General features: G+C 53.9%; 7 protein-coding genes across 7 annotated transcripts; 5 read left to right on the forward strand and 2 right to left on the reverse strand.

The window, feature by feature from the left end:
* The first annotated feature begins 590 nt into the window (after positions 1–590).
* VAC7 (Vacuolar inheritance and morphology protein) lies at positions 591–4,416 on the forward strand. The gene is made up of 2 exons (XM_062910358.1): positions 591–2,280; positions 2,503–4,416. The coding sequence occupies exons 1-2, from the start codon at positions 1,059–1,061 to the stop codon at positions 3,921–3,923; spliced, it is 2,643 nt and encodes an 880-aa protein (XP_062769263.1). The 5' UTR covers positions 591–1,058; the 3' UTR covers positions 3,924–4,416.
* Positions 4,417–4,620: 204 nt separating this feature from the next.
* Positions 4,621–8,051, reverse strand: QC763_213170 (uncharacterized protein). The gene is made up of 2 exons (XM_062910359.1): positions 6,650–8,051; positions 4,621–6,592 (listed from the first exon to the last, which is right to left on the reverse strand). Exons 1-2 carry the CDS (start codon positions 7,290–7,292, stop codon positions 5,250–5,252), a joined length of 1,986 nt encoding a protein of 661 aa, XP_062769264.1. The 5' UTR covers positions 7,293–8,051; the 3' UTR covers positions 4,621–5,249.
* Positions 8,052–8,804: 753 nt separating this feature from the next.
* Positions 8,805–10,109, reverse strand: RPL30 (60S ribosomal protein L30). Its single transcript, XM_062910360.1, has 3 exons — positions 9,514–10,109; positions 9,273–9,433; positions 8,805–9,090 (listed from the first exon to the last, which is right to left on the reverse strand). Exons 1-3 carry the CDS (start codon positions 9,581–9,583, stop codon positions 8,992–8,994), a joined length of 330 nt encoding a protein of 109 aa, XP_062769265.1. The 5' UTR covers positions 9,584–10,109; the 3' UTR covers positions 8,805–8,991.
* On the forward strand, positions 9,842–11,225 carry RPL10 (60S ribosomal protein L10). Its single transcript, XM_062910361.1, has 4 exons — positions 9,842–10,002; positions 10,262–10,646; positions 10,704–11,111; positions 11,170–11,225. Exons 1-3 carry the CDS (start codon positions 9,958–9,960, stop codon positions 10,931–10,933), a joined length of 660 nt encoding a protein of 219 aa, XP_062769266.1. The 5' UTR covers positions 9,842–9,957; the 3' UTR covers positions 10,934–11,111; positions 11,170–11,225.
* A 1,599-nt stretch (positions 11,226–12,824) lies between these two features.
* On the forward strand, positions 12,825–14,615 carry QC763_213200 (uncharacterized protein; the record flags this gene model as incomplete). The annotated part of the gene is made up of 1 exon (XM_062910362.1): positions 12,825–14,615. One exon carries the CDS (start codon positions 12,825–12,827, stop codon positions 14,613–14,615), a length of 1,791 nt encoding a protein of 596 aa, XP_062769267.1.
* An 810-nt stretch (positions 14,616–15,425) lies between these two features.
* QC763_0044400 (uncharacterized protein) lies at positions 15,426–16,019 on the forward strand (the record flags this gene model as incomplete). The annotated part of the gene is made up of 2 exons (XM_062905665.1): positions 15,426–15,693; positions 15,970–16,019. 2 exons carry the CDS (start codon positions 15,426–15,428, stop codon positions 16,017–16,019), a joined length of 318 nt encoding a protein of 105 aa, XP_062769268.1.
* Positions 16,020–16,206: 187 nt separating this feature from the next.
* Positions 16,207–19,548, forward strand: QC763_213210 (uncharacterized protein; the record flags this gene model as incomplete). The annotated part of the gene is made up of 1 exon (XM_062910363.1): positions 16,207–19,548. The coding sequence occupies one exon, from the start codon at positions 16,207–16,209 to the stop codon at positions 19,546–19,548; it is 3,342 nt and encodes a 1,113-aa protein (XP_062769269.1).
* Between the last annotated feature and the right edge of the window lie 477 nt (positions 19,549–20,025).

The following is a 20,025-nucleotide window of genomic DNA, read 5'->3' on the forward strand; positions in this document are numbered from 1 at the left end:
CGTTGACCGTCAAAGGGATATCATCGTCACATGATGTACCAGACCGCCCGGCCAGGTACCGTGACATCTCTCAGGGGTGAGCAGCATCGTGTGGTGGAAGGGAAACCGGGGCGTTTTCTCCCGCTGGGTTTTCAGAGTTGTTGGGTTGTGCTCGCTCCCACACTGCTGTGTTGTCGTGAATTGATATGGAGTACTTTTACTTTGGATAGGTAGGTTGCTTGTGTAATGTGCCGGACCAAGTCTCCGCCCCAACCTTCTGGTCGATTCTATGGTAAGAGTTTGATGACTGGGCTGGCGACGACGACGACAGGAGGGAGGGACGATTGGTAATGACGGCGGTGAGGTCGAAGCGGCGATATCAGTAGAGATTCGTAATTCTCGAATACTTGTTGAATGGAGGCCATTATGCGCTGCCCGTAAATATCAAAGAAGTCCTTTTGGGTTGATGTGACGGCAATTAAGTGGCCTGGAAGCGAGAGACGAGCCCCAAAACGGCCAAGTGGAGGGGTGGACGCCAGCGCACACTGCTCGCACGCTACCCATTGCCCATTTGTGCCTGCAACCTGCAACACATTGCACAGGCAGGGAAGCTTGGATGCCCTGCGTACCTACCTGACCAACGACATCATCCTCCATCTCCCACATCTTCCAATCACTCGCTGCCTCTCCCACCACGCGCTCAACACCGCCCGCGTGGACCAAACCCCAAACCCCAAATCCCAAACCCACTCCCCATAGTGTTCGCTCGTCTGATTAGCATCTACTCGATAGCGCCCAAGTCGCCTATTTGTCCGCCCTTTTACGGAATCGTCACAGTACGGAGCCTCCCAAGAGACGCGGCCTGCAGTTCGACAACCTAAATCTGTCTCAGACGCATTGCGATAGCCGCGAAAAGTCGAATAGTAAATCGTTGGGACCCATCCATAATGATTTGCTGGACCCTGCGAACTCTGAGCAGCTAAGACCCGCCCTGGCATGTGTGAGTGGTGGTCGAGATCGAGCCTCCGCCCTTCCTCCTCCACTCGACTCAACTCGCACCTACGCATGCTGCAGCAGACATGGACCCGTCGTCCAACAAGCCGACTGGCTCAGCAGAGGCCGACCGCTCCCAGTCAACCGGCAGTATCCCAACTGCCCTGCTCCATCCCACGTTATCCCGCGAATCCACCTCGAGCACGGCAACCATAACCCCAAAGACCGACTCGTGGCCCTCGAAGTTGACTTCGCAGACCTCGCAGACCTCGACCACGTCCACCTCCTCTTCGGTTGCACCTTCACCTCTCCACTCGCGCGAGCCCTCTCCAACACGACCGCCGCGGCAGCAACGTACGAGCACCTCACGAGCGTCATCCATCAACCCCGGGCCCCGGTCGCGGAAAAACAGTGCTCAGGATCTAGGAAAACAAGCCAACCCGCCACCACGACCACCACCACCACCCCCTACGACGAAAACCTTGTCCTCCTCCACGACGCCTACTCTTCTGCCCACTGTATCAGACCCAAGCTTCAATGCGGGTGCACCCGTCAAGTCACCCACGTCCATGGAGCATATTCGAGAGTCACCCCGGTGGCCGGTATCCCCTAGGCTACGATCTCCTCCACCCATTCTCCACCAGCCAAACATCCCACCTCAGCGACGATCAGAGCACGAAACACCTCTAATTGCTCTTCAGCGTGCGACCCCGCCCCAGCCTCGATACCAGGAGCCTCAGTCAGACACCGATACCGACGACGCCCACATGCCGTCTGGGTTACGAACCCCCGCTCGAGGTGGTGGAAGCAGCTCAGTCTTGGAGACTGTCCAGGAAGTTAGTCCACTGGGTTCGCCACTGGGAACAGGAGAGTCACTGGAGGAAAAGATTGCTAGCAGCATGGCTTCTGAATCGTCACAGGCGGATCTGATTGGTCTCGGTCTGTCCAAGGAGACAGTGGGTAGATCCAACACTGGCCCGAACGACAGTGGTAGTGATAGTGGCAGCATCAAGGCCAGCCGACGGGGTGGATCTGGGATGCCACCGCCCCCTTTGACGACAAGGCAGTCGAGCACCTCGATCAACAAGCCGGGCTTGCCCAAGACCAAGACTGGCGACCTGCCATTGCAGAGTATGACGGTCGAGACGGAGACGGTTACCTCGATTCCCCAAGCTGCGTTGGCCCCAAGTGTTGGCACCCAGGTGTCAAGTGCCAGTTTGCGGACAAAGGCCAGCAACGAGACGATACGACCGAGGAAGGAGAAAAAGAAGCCGCCACGGAAGCAAACCACTGTGACGGCGGTCAATGGTGAGAAACCACGTTCAGCTACATCCCCTAAATTACGACATCACATGTCCATGTATTCAGTTTCTTCTTATTCTATTACCGACAAGCGCCCGTCTCCCCCAAGCTCTTTCAGCTCTCACGAGAGCGTGATAACGGATGCCAAGCGGGAACCGGGAGGCAGGAGGCAGAGCCTAGTTTCTCAGATCAGCAGCATGAGCAACCTACTGACACGAACACGTGTAGCATCCTCCAAGGCCGATATCTTCGAGGCCAAGGTCGCAAGCGCCGTCGAGGAAGCAAACTCGTCCGATTCCGAAGAGACTTTTGTCTACGATTCTAACCCACCAGATACCCGTGACCGACCGCCGAGATTTCATTCACGAACGCCGAGTGCGACATCCATGGTCAGCCAAATCGATCGGTCTGGGATGAGGTCCATCCACACCGTGATGGAGAGTTCTGGGCCTCAGATGGTTGTCAAGAAGAGCATGAAATTCGTCAACACTTACAACAGCAATGCAAATGACGGCATCTATGGCGACGATGATGGGAAGGGAACTGGCAGGAGCAATGCCGGTTCTGCCCGGGGAACTGCACGACATCACCATCATTTCGGCCGTTGGGGCCGTAACGGAGGCAGCAATGGTCACCCCTCATTGTTCGCCGAGCACTCGCCTTTCAGTAACGCTGCAGCTGTTGGGAACGGAGGCTCAAGACACTCTTCCAACCCTCCGAGTCCCCGCTACGCTAATGCTCGTAACTACTCAGCAGCAAATGGAAAGAGGTCGACACATCTATCAGCAGGGTATGATCTCGACGACAACACTACTGGCGCTGACGACGAGACAACACCCTTGGTTCAGTCCTCCACGATGCGATCATCAAGGTCAGGCAGAAGCCGGAGGGGTCCTCACTCGCACTCATACCGGTCGATTGAGGCGCAACAATACAGGTCACCTCCCTCGGTCCTCAACCGGTTCGCGAGTTGTCTGGTCTTGACGGTCATGCTGTTGCTCATTGTCTCGGGCGCCATCGGTTTCATGTTTGCGACATCACAACCTCTCACCAATGTTCAGCTCACCAATATGAGCCATATTGTGGCCAGCCAACAGGAGCTTATGCTCGATCTTACCATCAAAGCCCATAACCCCAACGTCGTGGTTGTAGCTGTAGATTCTTGCAACATCGAGGTCTTCGCCAAGTCGCCACGCGGAATGTCGGATTCAGAGTGGTGGCGCCATACCCATCCCGGCGAGGTTGGACCACCACCCATCAAGAGACCCGAAGGCGAAATGTTGGCGATGGAGGCCGACGATGATGATGATTCGGCGCCTAACCTGCACCTCGGCACCATCACTGGATTCGAGAGTCCCCTGACTTTCGAGGGTTCTTTCTTCAACCAGGGCGATTCGTACTCGACTGGCGAGGTCCGCCTGAAAGATCCTGGCAACGTCACCAAACCTGGTGGTCCCGAGCGATGGGAGCGGGTCCTGGAGGACGAGTTCACGTTGATTTTGAAGGGCGTCATCACATACACTCTTCCCCTGAGCCAACGGGAGCGAAAGGCCACCATCACTGCGAAGAAGATTATCAGACCAAACTCGGCTGACGACCCTGCGGTCCAACCCGACGACGGGGAGGTTACCATCTCACTTATACCTTAATAATTGGCACTGGCTTCGGCCATGCGTCCAGCGACTGCAGATAAATTTCCTTTTTTACTTTATGTGAATGACTCTCTTTTTTTCACGAAGACAAAGACATACTTATTTTATTCTCTTACACTTTTCATTCTCTCTTCGGTGGCAATTGGTTACATGTGTATATTTCTGGGGCTTGTGTGTTTGTGTGATGAAGCGTTGCATGGCATTATGGACTAAGATATATTCCCCCGGGAGAACATGGGCTGGTAAAGAGGCAAAGCAAACTGGGCGTTGGTTGGATTGGTATACAAAAATTCAAAACTCACATCACAAACAAATTGAGCAATCAAAGACCGGCATTATAACAAAAGGAAAAGACGGGACTGTACAGAGTTTCTCCATCATTGGTAGTTTAGGGGGTACCTAATACGTAATGATGGTGAGATGGATGGTGGAGGGCATGTGGTCTGAAGGATAAGTGCTGGAGGTGTTTCTGTTGGGACCGGCAGAATAGACTTGGGGGGGCTTGAGGGGACTTTTGTGAGGGTTGAGTGTGATAACAGATATCTGTGAGAGCGAAAGACACTCTTATAGGAACAAGATTTTGATGAATATCACATAAACTTGATATCACTATTGCCACCATATCTTTAAAGTTGATGTGGCTTTTGAGCAGCAAAGGGGAATGCATGTGCACACAGCAGCCGTTACCTTCGGGCCAAGTTCTTTATACATTGCATGATATCAATATAAGCACATTCTATTGTCGTTGTCAAGTGTGTAAACAAGAAAGACGCTCAACAAAGTTCAGGCTTTCGCTTACGATCTATCATCATTGAGCAACAACTTCAAAACATAATTCTCATCATAACCCCTACCCTGCTATGTTCGCCTCATGCTCACAAATGAAACGTTCATCTCTGTCTATTCCCACCAAAGCATACAAACGTCCCCCTTCTTCAACCATAGCCACCCAAGATGAACTTCAACTCCCCCACAAACAAAACTACACACTCAAAAAGAAACTCAACAAAGACCAAAGCAAAACAAAAGCCACAACAGATCATTATATATACCTAATTAACCACCCTCCCATCCCATCATCCCTCCCAGTAGTATTCCCAGTTTAATTTGATCATTTCGTTTCTGTGTCTTCATCTTCATCGGAAATATACCCGTACGTACGTTGTTCATCAGTAGTTTAGCCCATTCCCGTATTTCATCTTTTATAGCCCCCCTTCACCCCCTCACACACCATCCATTTATCCTGCCCACCTCTCCATCCCGCTGTCCAACACACCGTCTCTCATCATAAAACTCTAATTCGTTAAAAGAAGAAGACGTGAACTACTCCCTAATCGTCTCGGCCGTCCCAACAGCTTGCTCATCCTTCTTCACAAACGCGCTCGTCGCCCATCCCATCCAGCTGTTCCTCTTGTTCGCCCTCTCGGCCGCTGCTTGAGCCTCGGCATTCTCCTGCACGAGCCTCAACGGCCTGGGCTTGTTGCCCCCAAACGTCGTCTTCTCCTTCTCGTGCTGGCTTCTGGGAGGGGAGCTATGGCTGGAGACGAAATCCCGTTCGAGAATCGAGTCCCCGCTCGTGCTGCTTGTTTCGCTTCGCATGCCCGGGAAGTTGCCCGCCGAAGCGGGAGGGGCACCGGTCGTGGAGTGGGCGCTTTGAGGACCGTTGCCGCTGGTGCTGCCGCTCATGCTGGAGCGGTTGCCTGCTCCCTGGGGCGCCCAGAAGGTCTGGGAGGATCGGAGGGATGGGGAAAGCGGACCGTCAACGGCGGAAGGGCCCTTGTACATGGCGTTTACGAGCGAGGCGGCGCCGACAGAGGTGTACTGATCGCTCATGGGCCTAGCACGGCGAGTCGAGGTGTTACGGGTCAGGCCGATGGGGATGCTGGGCGCCGTTTCAGGGTTGGAGACGTCGGTGCTGGCCGAGGGCATGAAGCTCATGGGGCGGGGCTTGGGGCGGACGCCGCCGCCAATGCTCATCGTCTTGGCGCGCTGGAGGAGGGACGGTCCAGGTGGAGGGGCTGCCTGCTTGGGGGTGGGGGGCGGGGGGAGTTCCTTGTTGGTGTTTGCGTTTGTGTTGCCCTTGAAATCGCTGCTCTGGTCGAGGATGTGCTCGAATCCTTGGTGCTGCAACAGACGCTCAATGATCTTGTTGATGTAAAGAGTCAGAGCCTTATTTTGGTCTTTAACCGACTTGATCTCCGCCTCTAGGCGCCTCTGAGTCTCGAGCTCCTGTTCGTTTGGGGGGTCGCTTTCGGCAGCGCCGTTGAGCTCATCGGCCAAGCTGGCTCCGTTGGATCTGCCTTCCAGGGCAGCGAGAGCGTCTTGGTTCGCCGAGGCGTGACCGAGATAGCTGAAATCGTTCGTTCCAAAGTCGCCCTTGAGAGTCCGATCTTGGAGAAGCAGCTGATAACTTTCGTTGTCTTCCATCAACCTAGCGTTGGCCACACGGGCCTCCATGAGCTGGCGCTCAACTTCCTGAAGACGGCCACCGCCCTGGTTTTGCGACTCGACAAGCTTGATCTGTGCCTCGGCCAACTCGAGTCTGAGAGATTCAATCAGCTTGTCCTTTTGTAGCAACAACTTGGAGTTGTTGCGTGAATCGCTGCGGTGGATGGACGAAGGGGGCGCAAAGCTTCCATTTTCGATGCTGGGCGAGTTGGTCACGGCTGTGTTTGGGTATCAGTATATTTTCCACGCGCAAACCAGACCACAAAAACACTCACATTGCCGCGTCGGCCTGTCCTCGTCCAGGTTCCTCTGCGCGAGGCTGTCTTTGAGGCGCTGAATCACGGTCTGCATCTCCTCCTCGCGGTTGGCCATCTCCTCCTTCTCCTTCATCATGCCACTCCGCTCAGCCTCGTAGATGTTCTCCATCTCGCGCATCTGGCGGGCAGTCTCGCGCTTCTCATTGGTGAGTGTCTCGATCTGCTCTTCTTGTTCGTGAACCCTCTCCTCAAGCTTCGCCTGCTCCCTGTGCGCCTCGTCCAGCTTGTCCTGAAGAATCTCAACCTGACGCTTGGTTGACTCGGCCGAGCTCTCGGCCCTCTCCAGTCGCGTCTTCAAGTCGTCGATGATGGCCACGGTCTCGGCGCGGATGGCCTCATCACGCTCGGCGTCGGCTGGGCTACCGCTCCTGCCATTGCTAGAGATGCCGTTGAGAAGGGACTGGCGCCTTTCGTGGGCGGCCGCACGTGCGGAGACAGGTGTCCCGGTGCGTGAAGGACGGGCGCTGCGTGCTGCGGCGGCGGGTGTGGTGCCAGACGTGCTGGAGGTGGTAGGAGTTGATGATCTCGCACTCGGGCGCTGCGGAGTTCCAGTGGGTGTCTCGCGACCAGTCGCCGGAGGCTTCTTGACGACGGCAGCCATGGCGGTAGGTAGGTTGGTTTTATGAAATGTAGTATAGGTTCCTTTGTTGCGGTGAGTCTAGCGATACTCTGCCACTACTATGCAAAAAAGAAAGAACCCAAGATGCAGAGCGAAAAGGTCAGGTAACGAGCGCAAAGTCGATAGGCTGAAAGAGGGGCTCGAAGACTCTTTTTGGGGCGGTGAGGAGGAAGAGAAACTCGACGTTTCACCTCCAGTTCGGACGTTATGTTTGTGAAGGGGGGGACGACCCCGGACAACAGCTGAGAGAGGATATTTGCCGACCCACTTGCCTTGTCGGGCGTTCTAGCGCTGTTATTAGTGGCGTTTGGGGGACCCTTGGTCACTGGGCTTCTTGACTCTCTAGCGACTTATTCTGAGCTGGTCGACTCTTTTCAAGGCTTTCTGCTGGATATCGTAGTATCGATCAAGGTTTGACAACAGGTTGTGCTTGTTTGCGCTGGCAGCCTCGACAGGTCGAGTGATAGGAATGGATTTGTTGGCTGGGACCTGCCTGGACTGGTTGCTGGGGTCTCTCAGAGCATGCCGACCTCCTATGTAGTTCGTCTGTTGCTAGGTATACATATGCACCTCGGCCACGAGACCAAAGCGCTAACTATTCAAGCCCTCAAGTGATGTGACTTGCAGGAGGCAAGTCATAATAAGCAGGTGTGTGTGGGAGAGCTACTAGCAGTAAGGTAGCACGCCGGCCTCTTGATGGGATTCCACCCAAAGAGCTGTCTTCATCTTCTTTGTCGACTTGAGAACACGAGCACAAATACTCCACCAGCCTTAACAAGACAAGAGACCCGGGAAGCAATTACGGCTTTAAAACCTTGTTTATCATGCACCGACAGCGGTCTCACCTCTTCCATGTTTGCTGCGAGGTAAAGTGGTCGGGGACTCGCTGAAATGAGCAACCCGCCCCGCGTTAGCTGTTCATGCAGCGATTGCCTGGTCTCTTGATCCTCGTCGGTCGTTATGAGTCCGGGGCACGTGGAGAATGGAGAACCATAATGAGCAAACCAACAACTCAAGCGCCCTGAAACAATGGGTAGCTCATCGACAGTCTCATTAATCCTCTAAGTGTCCTTTACCTGTGTATTTGCCTCCTTACGTGGTCATGAACATCGGCCGTGGCCAACAAAGGAAGCAGGCTTCAGATTCCGCCCTCGGGTTCCGCATCATGTTTTAATTAAAACAATTCGACCTTTCAATGCGCTCTCTCCAAACCTACCGCGCATAGGGAGCTGTCAGTGGTCGATCTGGCATGGATCTTCCCTTCCGATCCCGATAACCCGAAGGGTGTCAACCGGATGCTTATGCCAGCTGTGAGGTGTCTTCTTACCACCTGGTCAAACGTAGCTCAACATCTGGGTTGTTGGCTTACACTGGGAGGCAAACCATGGAGGATTCCAACTGACAAATCGAGAACACCGACTTTGTTCAGAGGCAACGCAGCGAAGCTGATTTAGTCACCACGACTGGGCAACACTAATCACTAAAACAAAGAGATGGCAACGAGAGGTCATGTATTACGACTATCTATTGGAGCCATCAATCCAGGGCAAGCCCTGACCAACCATGGCCATCAAAATCAGTTCTTGAGCCGAGCAGAGCCCGGTGTGTGACTTGCCGGAGTTGAGAACCTGAACGCCGTGCCAAATGCCAAATCTTTCCCTGTCTTTTTCAGGTTGGCTCTTTAGGCAGTCTGGTCAGCCAGAATGTCGGAGTCACCAGCGTCGAGGATGGCCATGGTGGAGCACTTGAAGAGCTTGCCAAGAGCGGTGCCAAGCTCAATCTGTAAGGGAGGGAGGTTCGTTAGCACTTGATCTTGTACCCTCCAAAGCCTATAGCAGACTTCTTCTCTGGGTGGACCGTTTGACAACGTGGTGTCTTCACGGCCAAGAACAAACATCCAGGATTGATGCCCGGTGTTTTTTCTGGTTGCAGAGTCTACGGGACTGTCGGGATTCAACTTACGTTGGTGCCGTTGTAGTGGTGGACTGAGGTCTTGCTCATCATGGAGTAGTACTCGAGCTCAGACTTGCGGAGAGGAGGGGTGTTGGCAGCGATGAGGATCAACTTGGCCTTCCCGGTGCGGAGGGCCTTGAGGGTCGATCTGTATCCAAGGACGACCTTGCCTGTAAACCGCCACCGTTAGTGATTTTTTTCGCCATCAAAATTGAGGCTCTCGCGAGCAGCTCAGCGGCCACAAACGTACCAGACTTCATAACAAGGGCCAGCTTGGCGCCGATGGACTGAGCGTCCGACTTAGACTTCTTGGGGGCCATTGCGACGGTTGGGATGGTTTAACAGAGATAGAAGTTGGCCTCGAAGGTTGGTGTTGTCCTTGTCTTTGGCAGGAAGCGTCGTCGGGTTGCAGAAAAAAGTCCAAGTCAAGTTTTCCAGAAAGTTTGGAAATCTCCAAATCCCAAGCAAACGTGGGGTCGGCTCTGATTGGCTGTGTACAGTGGACCGGATTTTCCTTGTGCCCTAACAGCCCCACTTTTACGTGATCAGCTCAGCCGGCAGGAAAATGAGCCCGCGATTGGTAATCGAAGGCGAATTTGAATGTGGTCAAAATACAGAGGCTTCCCACTTGTCCCTCTCGCACCCCAACACCCAGCGACACCCACACCCAGCGACATCGCGAGAATCAGTCAAGATGGCCCGCCGTCCCGCCAGATGCTACCGGTACTGCAAGAACAAGGTAAGTTTGCGATTATTTGAGATGTTGAAGTTTTGAACCTTTGGAAGGAGTCGGTCGGCATTTTCGTTTCGGGATTTGTGGGCGGAAAAATGGACGATGGACCATGGGCATGACGAAGGACCAAGCAGAAAGAGGAGGATTCACGACAACGAAGGACACCGACGACGACAATGACGACAATAACAAGGACAACAACAACGGGGTTCTGACTGTATTGTGCTCGTCTTTGAACAAGATGCTGACCTCATTTCTTTGATAGCCGTACCCTAAGTCGCGCTTCAACCGCGGTGTCCCCGACCCCAAGATTCGCATCTTCGATCTTGGCCGCAAGCGTGCCACCGTCGATGACTTCCCTCTCTGCATCCACCTCGTTTCCAACGAGTTGGAACAGCTGAGCTCTGAGGCCCTTGAAGCCGCCCGTATCTGCGCCAACAAATACCTCGTCAAGCTTGCCGGCAAGGAAGGGTTCCACCTCCGTGTCCGTGCCCACCCCTACCATGTCGTCCGTATCAACAAGATGTTGTCCTGCGCCGGTGCCGATAGACTTCAGACTGGTATGCGTGGTGCCTGGGGTAAGCCCAACGGCACTGTCGCCCGTGTCAACATTGGCCAGATCATCTTGAGCGTCCGCACCCGTGACTCTAGTAAGTTTTTCCGGACCATGTTCTGTAACCACCGCGGATGCTAACCGCTGTCTTCAGACCGTGCTATCGCTCTCGAGGCTCTCCGCCGCTCCCAGTACAAGTTCCCCGGTCGCCAAAAGATCATTATCTCCAAGAACTGGGGCTTCACCCCCCTCCGCCGCGAGGAGTACCTCGAGGCCAAGGCCGCCGGCCGCGTCAAGGTCGATGGTGCTTATGTTCAGTTCTTGTCCAACAAGGGCAACCTCGCTCAGAACATGAAGCGCTTCCCTGATGCCTTCACTGCCTAAAGTGGTGCTGGTGACGGGGTCGTTGGGGGAAAGAATGGTTATTTGGCTTGAGGGTGGCGCAACGGGTCATTTTTAGGGCAGAGACGAAGGCATGTTTTTAGTAAAGGCCGTGCCTTGACAGTCAATGGAACCATTCAGCCATGAATGTTCAGCAAGGATTTGTGAATTATACCCTCTTGTGAGACCTGGACCGTTGAGAATTGGTACGGGATCCCTAATGACAGTGATTCAAAAAGCGTACAATCAAGACTTTACACTGAACATCCATGAGTGAATCCATATATGTAGCAGCTGCTGTTACTCTGTAATAACACAGGGTGCCCGACAAGATGCTGATGTCCCACATCACAACAGCCTGGGACTATGGCAACACGAAAATTCAAGATGAGGACGACTCTAAGTGCAGCGACACCGCCTGGAACGAACGTAGGACCTCATGAATATACGACCGCTGCTGCTAAATAATGACTGCGATGTGCATGACATCATCCGTATCGTTTTATTAGCACGAATGATGACAGAAGTCTCGGCTTGGAGACAGGAGGGGGGAATCCACCAAGATCTCTTCGGCGTCTCCTCCTCTATGTACATACGGCCATCCTATTTTGCGCTATGAGCCTGGAGAAGGCCAAGCAGAACAAGCCCTGCTTCGAGTGTAGTGTAATTCATGATCAAACGAGATCCGGTCCCGGCTTTGCTTGTTGTTGGTCTTCTTGATATCAATAGATAGTGGCTAACACCCCCGCCATACGTTGGTCACTTGCTATCGCTTAGTGAGCTTTTTTGTGACATTGGATCTGCTACCAGTTCTAATCAGCCCCCATCATCTGACTGGTCATCGCCGGTTTCTTCGGCTAACACTTTCTTGGGCTGCCATCCTCGTGGCAGCTGTTATTTAATCGTTTCAAAAGCTCGATCTTGGAACTTGAGGTTGGAGGTGGGGCTTATCGGATCCGTCCGACTCGATAACGTCAGGCCAAGGCCAATCGAGCTGTCACGCAACTGAAAAATCTGTGGAGCGTTGGATGGGGTCTTTTGAACGCGCAAAGGGGAGCACTTGCAGAGCGGACGGGACCCCCGTTGCCACGAGTGATACACGCAGGATGAAAATATCATCAAACGCGAATGTTGTTCGATATTGCCGCAACAGGCGAAAAAAAGACCAACGTTGATATTTGAAAAAGCAGCGGTTAACTCGTCCAATGTGGGGTAAAAAACGGACAGGGTCTCCCGCTCATCAAAAGATCTTATCCTCGTGAGCTGTCTGATAGCATCCCGTGCTGCGGGCTCTGTGCTCAGTTCACATCTCGCAGCTTGCAGGCCGCCCCCCATTCTTCCCGATCGCCCCTCGCCCAGCCCGCCGCAACCTCTCCAGTCTGCTTTCCGTCATCCTTTGTACCTGCACATATTTCGTCAGAACCGGGCATTGTCAAGATTTGCAGCCGACTCTCAGTTGCCATATTCCAGGCAAGGCAGGTTACACGACGCCGCCGTCAGCAAGTCAGCGGCCATACTCACCGTTCCATCGCCATCACCTCATCGATAGATATCCCAAATCGCTGTTGAAACCCATCAGGGTGTGGTTGCTGAGAGACCTGGACCCCCAACCTTACCCCCTCACCGCTTCCTACCAGTAAAAGCACGCGACTTTGCATCTCTTCCTCTCAACAAACCACCCAAGACCATTCGCTTTAGTCACGGCTCGCCTCCCCACCACCGGAGTGGTCCTTTGCGAAGCGCCCTTCCTTTTTGGGGACCCCCGCGATAAACAACCTGTCACCTTTAGGGGTCTTCTTGCCCAGCCCCCTGTTGCCCAACATCATCAACCTCCATCCATCTCAGCGCTGTCGTTGTTGTGCTGTGTGTTCACAGTCATCTTTCGGTGTTCAAAATGGCATTCCACCAGCCTACGCGACAAGTTCAACAACCGCGGATTGCCCGTGCCGAGTCTGAAGATGGGGGTTCTGCCATCCTCTCACCCCAGGCTCGCCTGGACACCAATGAACCCCATACATGGGTTTTGTTTACACCAGGTACTGATGCCGGAACCACAACCTCCTATCTGAGCTCTGTCCAAGATGATCAAATCACGCCCGGGAGATCCAGAATCAGCGATTTGGGAAGTCTTGACACCGCAGCGCGTTCCGACTTCAATTCGCAACCGAGCAACTCCGTAGTGCCATCTGTGGCTCTTGTAAACAGCATCGCAGAAGATGACGCCGAGCTTGACAGCCTCGACAGCCACCTCCCAGACTTCAGGACAGCGCATAGTCCATATCATCAACCAGACATCATCCATTCGACGCACATCTTCCCTGGTCACGATGGCCTGGGTTCGTTCCGATTCGAAGTGCCCGGTAATAGCGTACAGGCTCAGGAGCGCATGTATGCTTTTGAACAGTTCAACCCAAATCGCGTCATGCACAGGAGGGAGAGCTTTGACTTGGCTCGCCTTCAGCTGGAGAGTCAAGAGCCAAAAGAGGCGGAGCGAAATCAGAGAATAGAGGCGTGGCGGTTAGAACAGAGTCAGCTTTTGTTGGAGGATATCAAAAAGGAAACAAAGAGGCGGAGGAGACAGTCAGAGCTGTCGGCACAGAGGGCTCGGTTGGAGAAGGGCGTCTTGGAAGATGTGATCGCAAGGAGCGTTGCCGACGAGGAAGCCGAAGATATCAATCTTGCCGGTACAGAATGGCACGACCAGGATGAAGCATCAACGGACACCTCGAAGGGAGGATTGTGGAGTCGACTCACGCGCAAGGTGATCTGCGATATGATGGGCATTGATGACAAGCTGCTCGCCATTCTATTTGGGGAGGTGCTTCCGGATGAGGACGACATGAAAACTCCCAGGGGGTCTCCCAAGGACTCAGCTCACCCCGCATTTGCGAACAAGGAATCAGAGTCACGCGACGACTCGACATGGCAACTACACATGCTGGAACGGATTGCAAATGAGCTTGGTGGAATTGTCCATCAGATGTCGACACATCCTGGGGCCTTTTCCACTTACAGTCGTGTTCAACAGACGCCCCTTCCATACGCCGGGTTGCCCATGATACCAGAAGCGCCAGACAGCATTCAAAGGATGAACAGCAGCGCCGCTTCCATGCCGCAATTCAAGCCCACCATTGGACAATCGGCAGATGCTGGCGTTGCGCAGCCATTGAATGCCATCCCGTCCACGTCCTCAGACGCTACCCCTGATGTGGCCACCAGCAACGGCCAGACTTTTACGCAACAGGAGTGGGAGCAAGATCTCGATATCCGCCTCGTTTTCCGCTACCTACGGTCACGATTTACCTCGTCTCGCCCATCATCTCCTCCGTTCACATCGGGAACATCGCATCTAGCCACCTCGAGCACCCAAGAGTTAGCGGCCAAGGCAGCCCGGATTCGACAGCACCATCCACTGGTATCCCACGCACATGCGAATTCACACGGCCACCACCGGCCCCGTCCGGCGGAGCGACGCAGTTTCAGATCAACAACGCCGGCTAATCCCGTCACAATGAGACATGGTCCCGGTAGCTGTGCAAGCCAGAGCACGAGGCGATCTGCGAGGAGGAGTAGCATGTCTTCGAGGCAATCATCTCGGCATTTTTGGGACATTGGGGGCTCCATTGGGACTGGTAGTATCATTGCTAGCGCCGGGCCTATTATGGGAAGTTGGGGCGAGGTCTAAATGTATGGTCAACGTCTGGTTGGGGATGCATTTTCGGCGCACATCTCTGTTTCCTTTTTCTTCTCGGTATTTAGACCCTAGAAGGTCATATTTGGACATCATGTTGCAAGAAGCGGTCAATATATTCCTATCATAATGGAGCACACAACGGAAGCAGGGCGTATTGGTTACCGGGGGAGCATTTGTCACCCACCACTCATGAGCCAGAATCAGTTAGACATTTCGATGGTTTGAAATCCCAACAATTTTTTTTCATTCATGGATACAACTCCTCAGCCTCAATCGTCGCCCTGCGTTTCCAATGAATATAAACATGAGCGGCAAGTTAGCATTCATATAACGGCGATGCGAGTGTAAGCCTCGTTAATCAGATGTGAACGACCGGGTGACTGCCGAGCACAAGCTTTTGATCCACCGACGACATGGTACGTCCCATTCGCCGGAGAGATCAAGAGACCACTTGGGGTGGCTGGGCTGCAGGGCACCAAGAATCTAAGAGGGTGAGAAAAGAGGAGAAGCTCTCACAGAGGTACCAACCGCCCATTGCGACGCGGTCAACCGAGACAGGGATGCTAAGTGGTTTCTAACCAATGGTTGAGCTCCAACATCGCGACAGGTCGAAGCGAGCAAGGGGCCAGCAGCCAATTCGAGGACGGCCCGCTATGGATCTTCACCCCTCGACGCGTTTGTTCATAATGAGCATCCAATCGCGTCTTTTCTGCTTGTTTATTAATGTTGTAGTGAGGCACAACAAACGGGTCAAAAGTGGATCGAAACGGTATTCACGTTGAAAAGGGTTGCATAGTATGCATGGCCGAGTCATCTGGCAGTGCTGGCTATCGCAAGTCGACAGGGATGGAGCGAAATCGTGTGTTCCTGGGCTTCATCTCCTTCCTGGATGTGTTCGTGCTCCCCCACCCCGCCTTGCACCTTGCCCGATTCTCTGACCTGAACCTGAGTTTGCGACCTGCGACCTGCAACTTGCGTTTTGCGACTTGCGACATTGTGGTCCCAAGCTTCCCCAGTGCTGCCTACAACGCCTCACTTTTTTTCTTTGCTTCGCCTTTGCTACCTGCCTGTTCGTGCACTGCGCGCCTTTTGGTCGGATCACCTGTTCACAGTTAGACTTCGAGAATCACTATCCGTACCTATATTAAATACCAGTTGGTTGCCGTTTGCTAGCCCGTCTTCTTCCCCACCTCACCTTGTCGCCATGTCTGTGTAGGCTTGTCGCATTGTCGCAAAGCTGCGCAAGCACCTTGTGGCGTCTGAGGATGCCAATACGCCTGCTTGGGAAGCTGAGCTGCGGCGCCTGAAGCTATCCATCTCCCTCAGACAAGCTGACCAGGAACAGTATCATGTACTAAGCCCGCCGTGTCCTCGTCAAGTCGCGACCCAGCTTAGTCCTGGCGTTGGGTCGCACCGGAAACTTGCCCGACTTCTCGTCCTCTCCTGCAATCTACACTCTGCAACCTGCAATCTCGCCCATTTCCTTGCCCTCAGGAAGCCATCCGACCCAACTTGTTCCACCACCCAAAAACTCACCGTGTGGAGGGTCAATCGCATTGGGAGATGATCTCCCGAGGCCCCAATGGCTGCGACTCCTTTCGATCCCTCTGTCCAGGGCAACTCTTTTGTATTTGACATCTACACCGATGGCCAAGCCTTGCGCGCGCCGGCGCCTGCTCCCGCGACTTTCCTCCCTGGCGGACCATGCAACTACACCGACCCATCTCTCCCGCGATGCGGTTGCCGCCGGTTCTGGAGCAATTCTGCTCTCGCCGCAACGGGTACCGTCGAGATTTGCATGTGCTCACATCATGCCTGCTTCCATGAGGATGCCCCTTCAGGTCAAACCCAGCAGACCCAGCTTGGCCCAACCCAGATCTTGCCTGTGGCTGGCGTCGTAGGCCAGGAAAACCAAAAGCCCAGGAGCCACCGGGAACCGCTGAGTCCCGTCCAGGAGCTAGTGAACTGGCCGATGCCCACCAGCTTTGGGGCATCGTTGGATCTAAACCTGCTGGACTTTCAAAATACGGAACCTAACCCAAGGATAGAGGCCACCACTCCACTGTCTATTGGACACCTTCAGCCGGCTCAGGACAGCCCAATGCCCGACACATTCAACCACTGGGGGGAGATAATCGAGACTCAGGCCGAGAACATTAGCCTCCGCGGGTTTCCAACACTTCCAACTCAGTGTCTGCTGACCCAAGGACCTCCATCGACAACTTCATCCAGCCAGGCCAGATATCTACGACCATTTGCTGGGAGGGGATTGCAGACGCTCAATGTGCTTAGAGAGGACGCCGTTTGCCCAGGACCTAATGATGATGACCCTACTCAGGAACATGATCCATTGTCCAGGCGCGAGCGGGAGGAGACACCCAAGGCGTCTTCGCATTCACAGGGCAAAACTCCAAAACCTGATGACAACAGCGCATATCAGAAACTCACCGAAACAGTCGAGTCACACGAACAGCGAATAGACAGACTCGAAAACACCTCCTTTTCTGTTGCCGGCCACGAAGAATGCTACGACAAGCACGACAACGTCGACATGCGAGTCACGGAACTGGAGTCACGGGTGGATGAAGTGGAAAAAATGCTGAACGACAATGGGAGCGTGGTGGAAAGCAGGCGACACACTCGGACTGATGCTATTGCCGACGATGCTACCGCCAGTGTGGTCTCTATAGCCACCAACACGACAATTTCCGCATCCAACCGGGTTGAGGTGTACAACCAGATCCAAAAGCTCCAGGCTCAAGTCAACCAGCTGCAAGCTGCCGCGCTGCCAACGTACGCCAAACCCTGGGAGCTTGAAGTCGTGTTTATGCCGTTCCCCCTGAAAGGCGTGTGGGTGCAGGCAAACGAGTTTCCTGCCCAACGCCGGTCTCTAGGCGGTGATGGGGAGTGGACGCAGATGCAAAACACGCTCAGCAGGGCAACACCAGATCCGCAGTCACCCAAATTTGCCGAGTGGCCCGGTCAATCGCCAGAGTCAAACTGGTTGCTTCCAAGGGCGTTCGCGGCAGGAAGAATCATTGATCAGAGATTAAAGAGCCGCGGCCTCATCAAGACAGTTCTGGTTCGAGGAGCTGATGCCCGCAGTGTTCAGCTTGCCATTCACGATGCCTTCTCTGAAGTCCTCCGGGTATCTGCTCTCGTTGGAGTTCGATCAGATTATTCGCCAAACTCTCCGCTAAACGAGTTCATGGGTCTGAGACAAGCATGGGTTCCTCTGCGAAAGCTTCACAAGGACTCAAAACTACGATTTCTCACACCAGCTGAGATGGCAACACCAGCGCTGTGGGATTTCACCTTTCTGGTTTCGAGTGTCATCATGAAAGCCAGCGGTGTCCACCGTCTGTACATCACGCAACCCGAGGCATATCTCCAGGATCATCCCTTGGGCTATCATGCGATGGATGCTGGTTGGACATGGCAAAGGCTTCGCGAATTGAGTAGATTCTATCCCGACTCTCAAAGTACCACCGGAGATGTTCCCGAGGCCGATGCTATGGAAGAATGCTGGGCGTGGAATGATCGGGTGGATGAGCCTCCAAGTCACAACGCATCCGTCCTGAGCCTTCGCAACTCACACCTACAGCGTTTGTCTAGACGCTCCTCCACCGAGCCCTCGCAGCAGTTTTATACCGGTGTGCAGTCGCCCATACTCACCAACGGTCCGAGCTTCATCCGTGCAGGGTCTCCTCTTACTCAAAGAGAACGAAAGGGCTCTTGGCCGCCACAGTTTACTCGGGCTGGCTCAGTCCCACCACCTTCCATACCTATACAGTCTGCGCAATCCGTGGCCCGACGACGTGTCTCGACCGTAGCGCCCTATGAGCGGCGCTCCTCCCCTCTGGTCACTCGTCCAACCCCACGGATCACTACTGTTCAGACGTCTGGCGTATCAGCTAAGAAGCGACGACTGGGCACCCGCTCGCCGAGTCTCGTCCCGCGCAACACACCTCGTTGGAGCCGCACCAGCATGAGCCGGTCGCCATCTCTCGCCCCGCCAGGCATGTTCGGCCACCATGACGAGCGCGACCGTACACCGTTTTACTATGCAACCCCTCACAGTGAAGCTGTGGGCGAATACGGCTATCAGCGTGGGGGAAGCCGGGGCCCTCCCCAGACAATGTTGCGCACCAACGGCTACGAACCTGACGACGATGAGGACGAAGAGATGACAGATGATTTCCAGGACGATGACACCCAAGGAAGCTCGTCGGACCCCTGCGATAGCGAAATGACTCATGCCGACTCTCCTGCCAAACAGGTGAGAGTCAGCCAGGGATCGTTTGGTTTTGGAACCGACGGCGAGGGCAATGACATGGATGACGTCGACATTGATGTCTACGAAGACGACGAGGAAGACGAGCTTGATGGAGTCGACACCGATCACACTCCCGGCCGTCAAAACCATTACCATAGCAGCCACGCCGCCTGGGGCAACCAAGCCGCTGCCGCGCATGTCACCAGACCGGAAGACATCCCGCGGGCTGGAATTGAGGACCAGATGTCTGATGATGAAAACGTGGACCCTTCCTCCTCTTTTTCTTCCTTCGCCTCGGATGTATCTGGATCATTCCACTCTTCCCAATCGAGACAGCAGCAACACGACGACCAACAAGAAGAGATAGAAATCCACCAAGACGAAGACGAAGAAGACCGGGAAGAACGAAGGAGCAACACCAGCGCGAGAAGCAGTCAGGCGCCGTCCGAGTACAGCAGCAGACCGGGCCCATGGAATATTGTTCCTTCTCCTGCTAGTCCTACCAGGACTATCACAGCTGACACCAAGGCTGTGGCGGCCAGTCAGCAAGAAGCAGGTGTCAAGGCCCACTCCATCAAAAGGGAGAGATCTAGCCTCAATTCTCTGATGGATTTCAGGATTCACGAAGACAGGACGGCTCAGTCATGATGCGGGAGCTGAGGATTGGTTCTGGAAATCTCATCTTTATTATCATAGTACATACGTTTTCTTATGTTTTTTCCTTATCACTACTTGGATCAGTTTAAGGGAGGCGGGGTTTGAGGATAGCGATGATCTAGGTTCTTATTATCACTCTCGGATTTCTCACTCACACATGGCGTTTTGTTTCTTGGATCTCAAGCGATCATCTTTGACTACTATCTCACAAGGGTTGCGGTGGGCGGTTTGTTTTGTCTATGGGGGGTTTGGCAATTGGGAATATCATGTACAGGGAGCGAGTGGAGCGACAAATTCATGTGCTAGCGGGTCAAGAAGGTTTGTCTAGCAAGTTTTTTATCTTGCATTTTCATAGCGGCATGGTTACCTACGCAGATATATCTCCTCTCTGTCTCTATGTTTGTGGTCTGTATGTAGTGTATGTTCCCTCGACTTGGTTGGTGTACGAGTGTGGTCCATAGGCCAGTA

The sequence above is a fragment of the Podospora pseudopauciseta genome (genome assembly GCF_035222475.1).
Source record: "Podospora pseudopauciseta strain CBS 411.78 chromosome 2 map unlocalized CBS411.78m_2, whole genome shotgun sequence".
NCBI classification, from domain to species: Eukaryota; Fungi; Ascomycota; class Sordariomycetes; order Sordariales; family Podosporaceae; genus Podospora; species Podospora pseudopauciseta.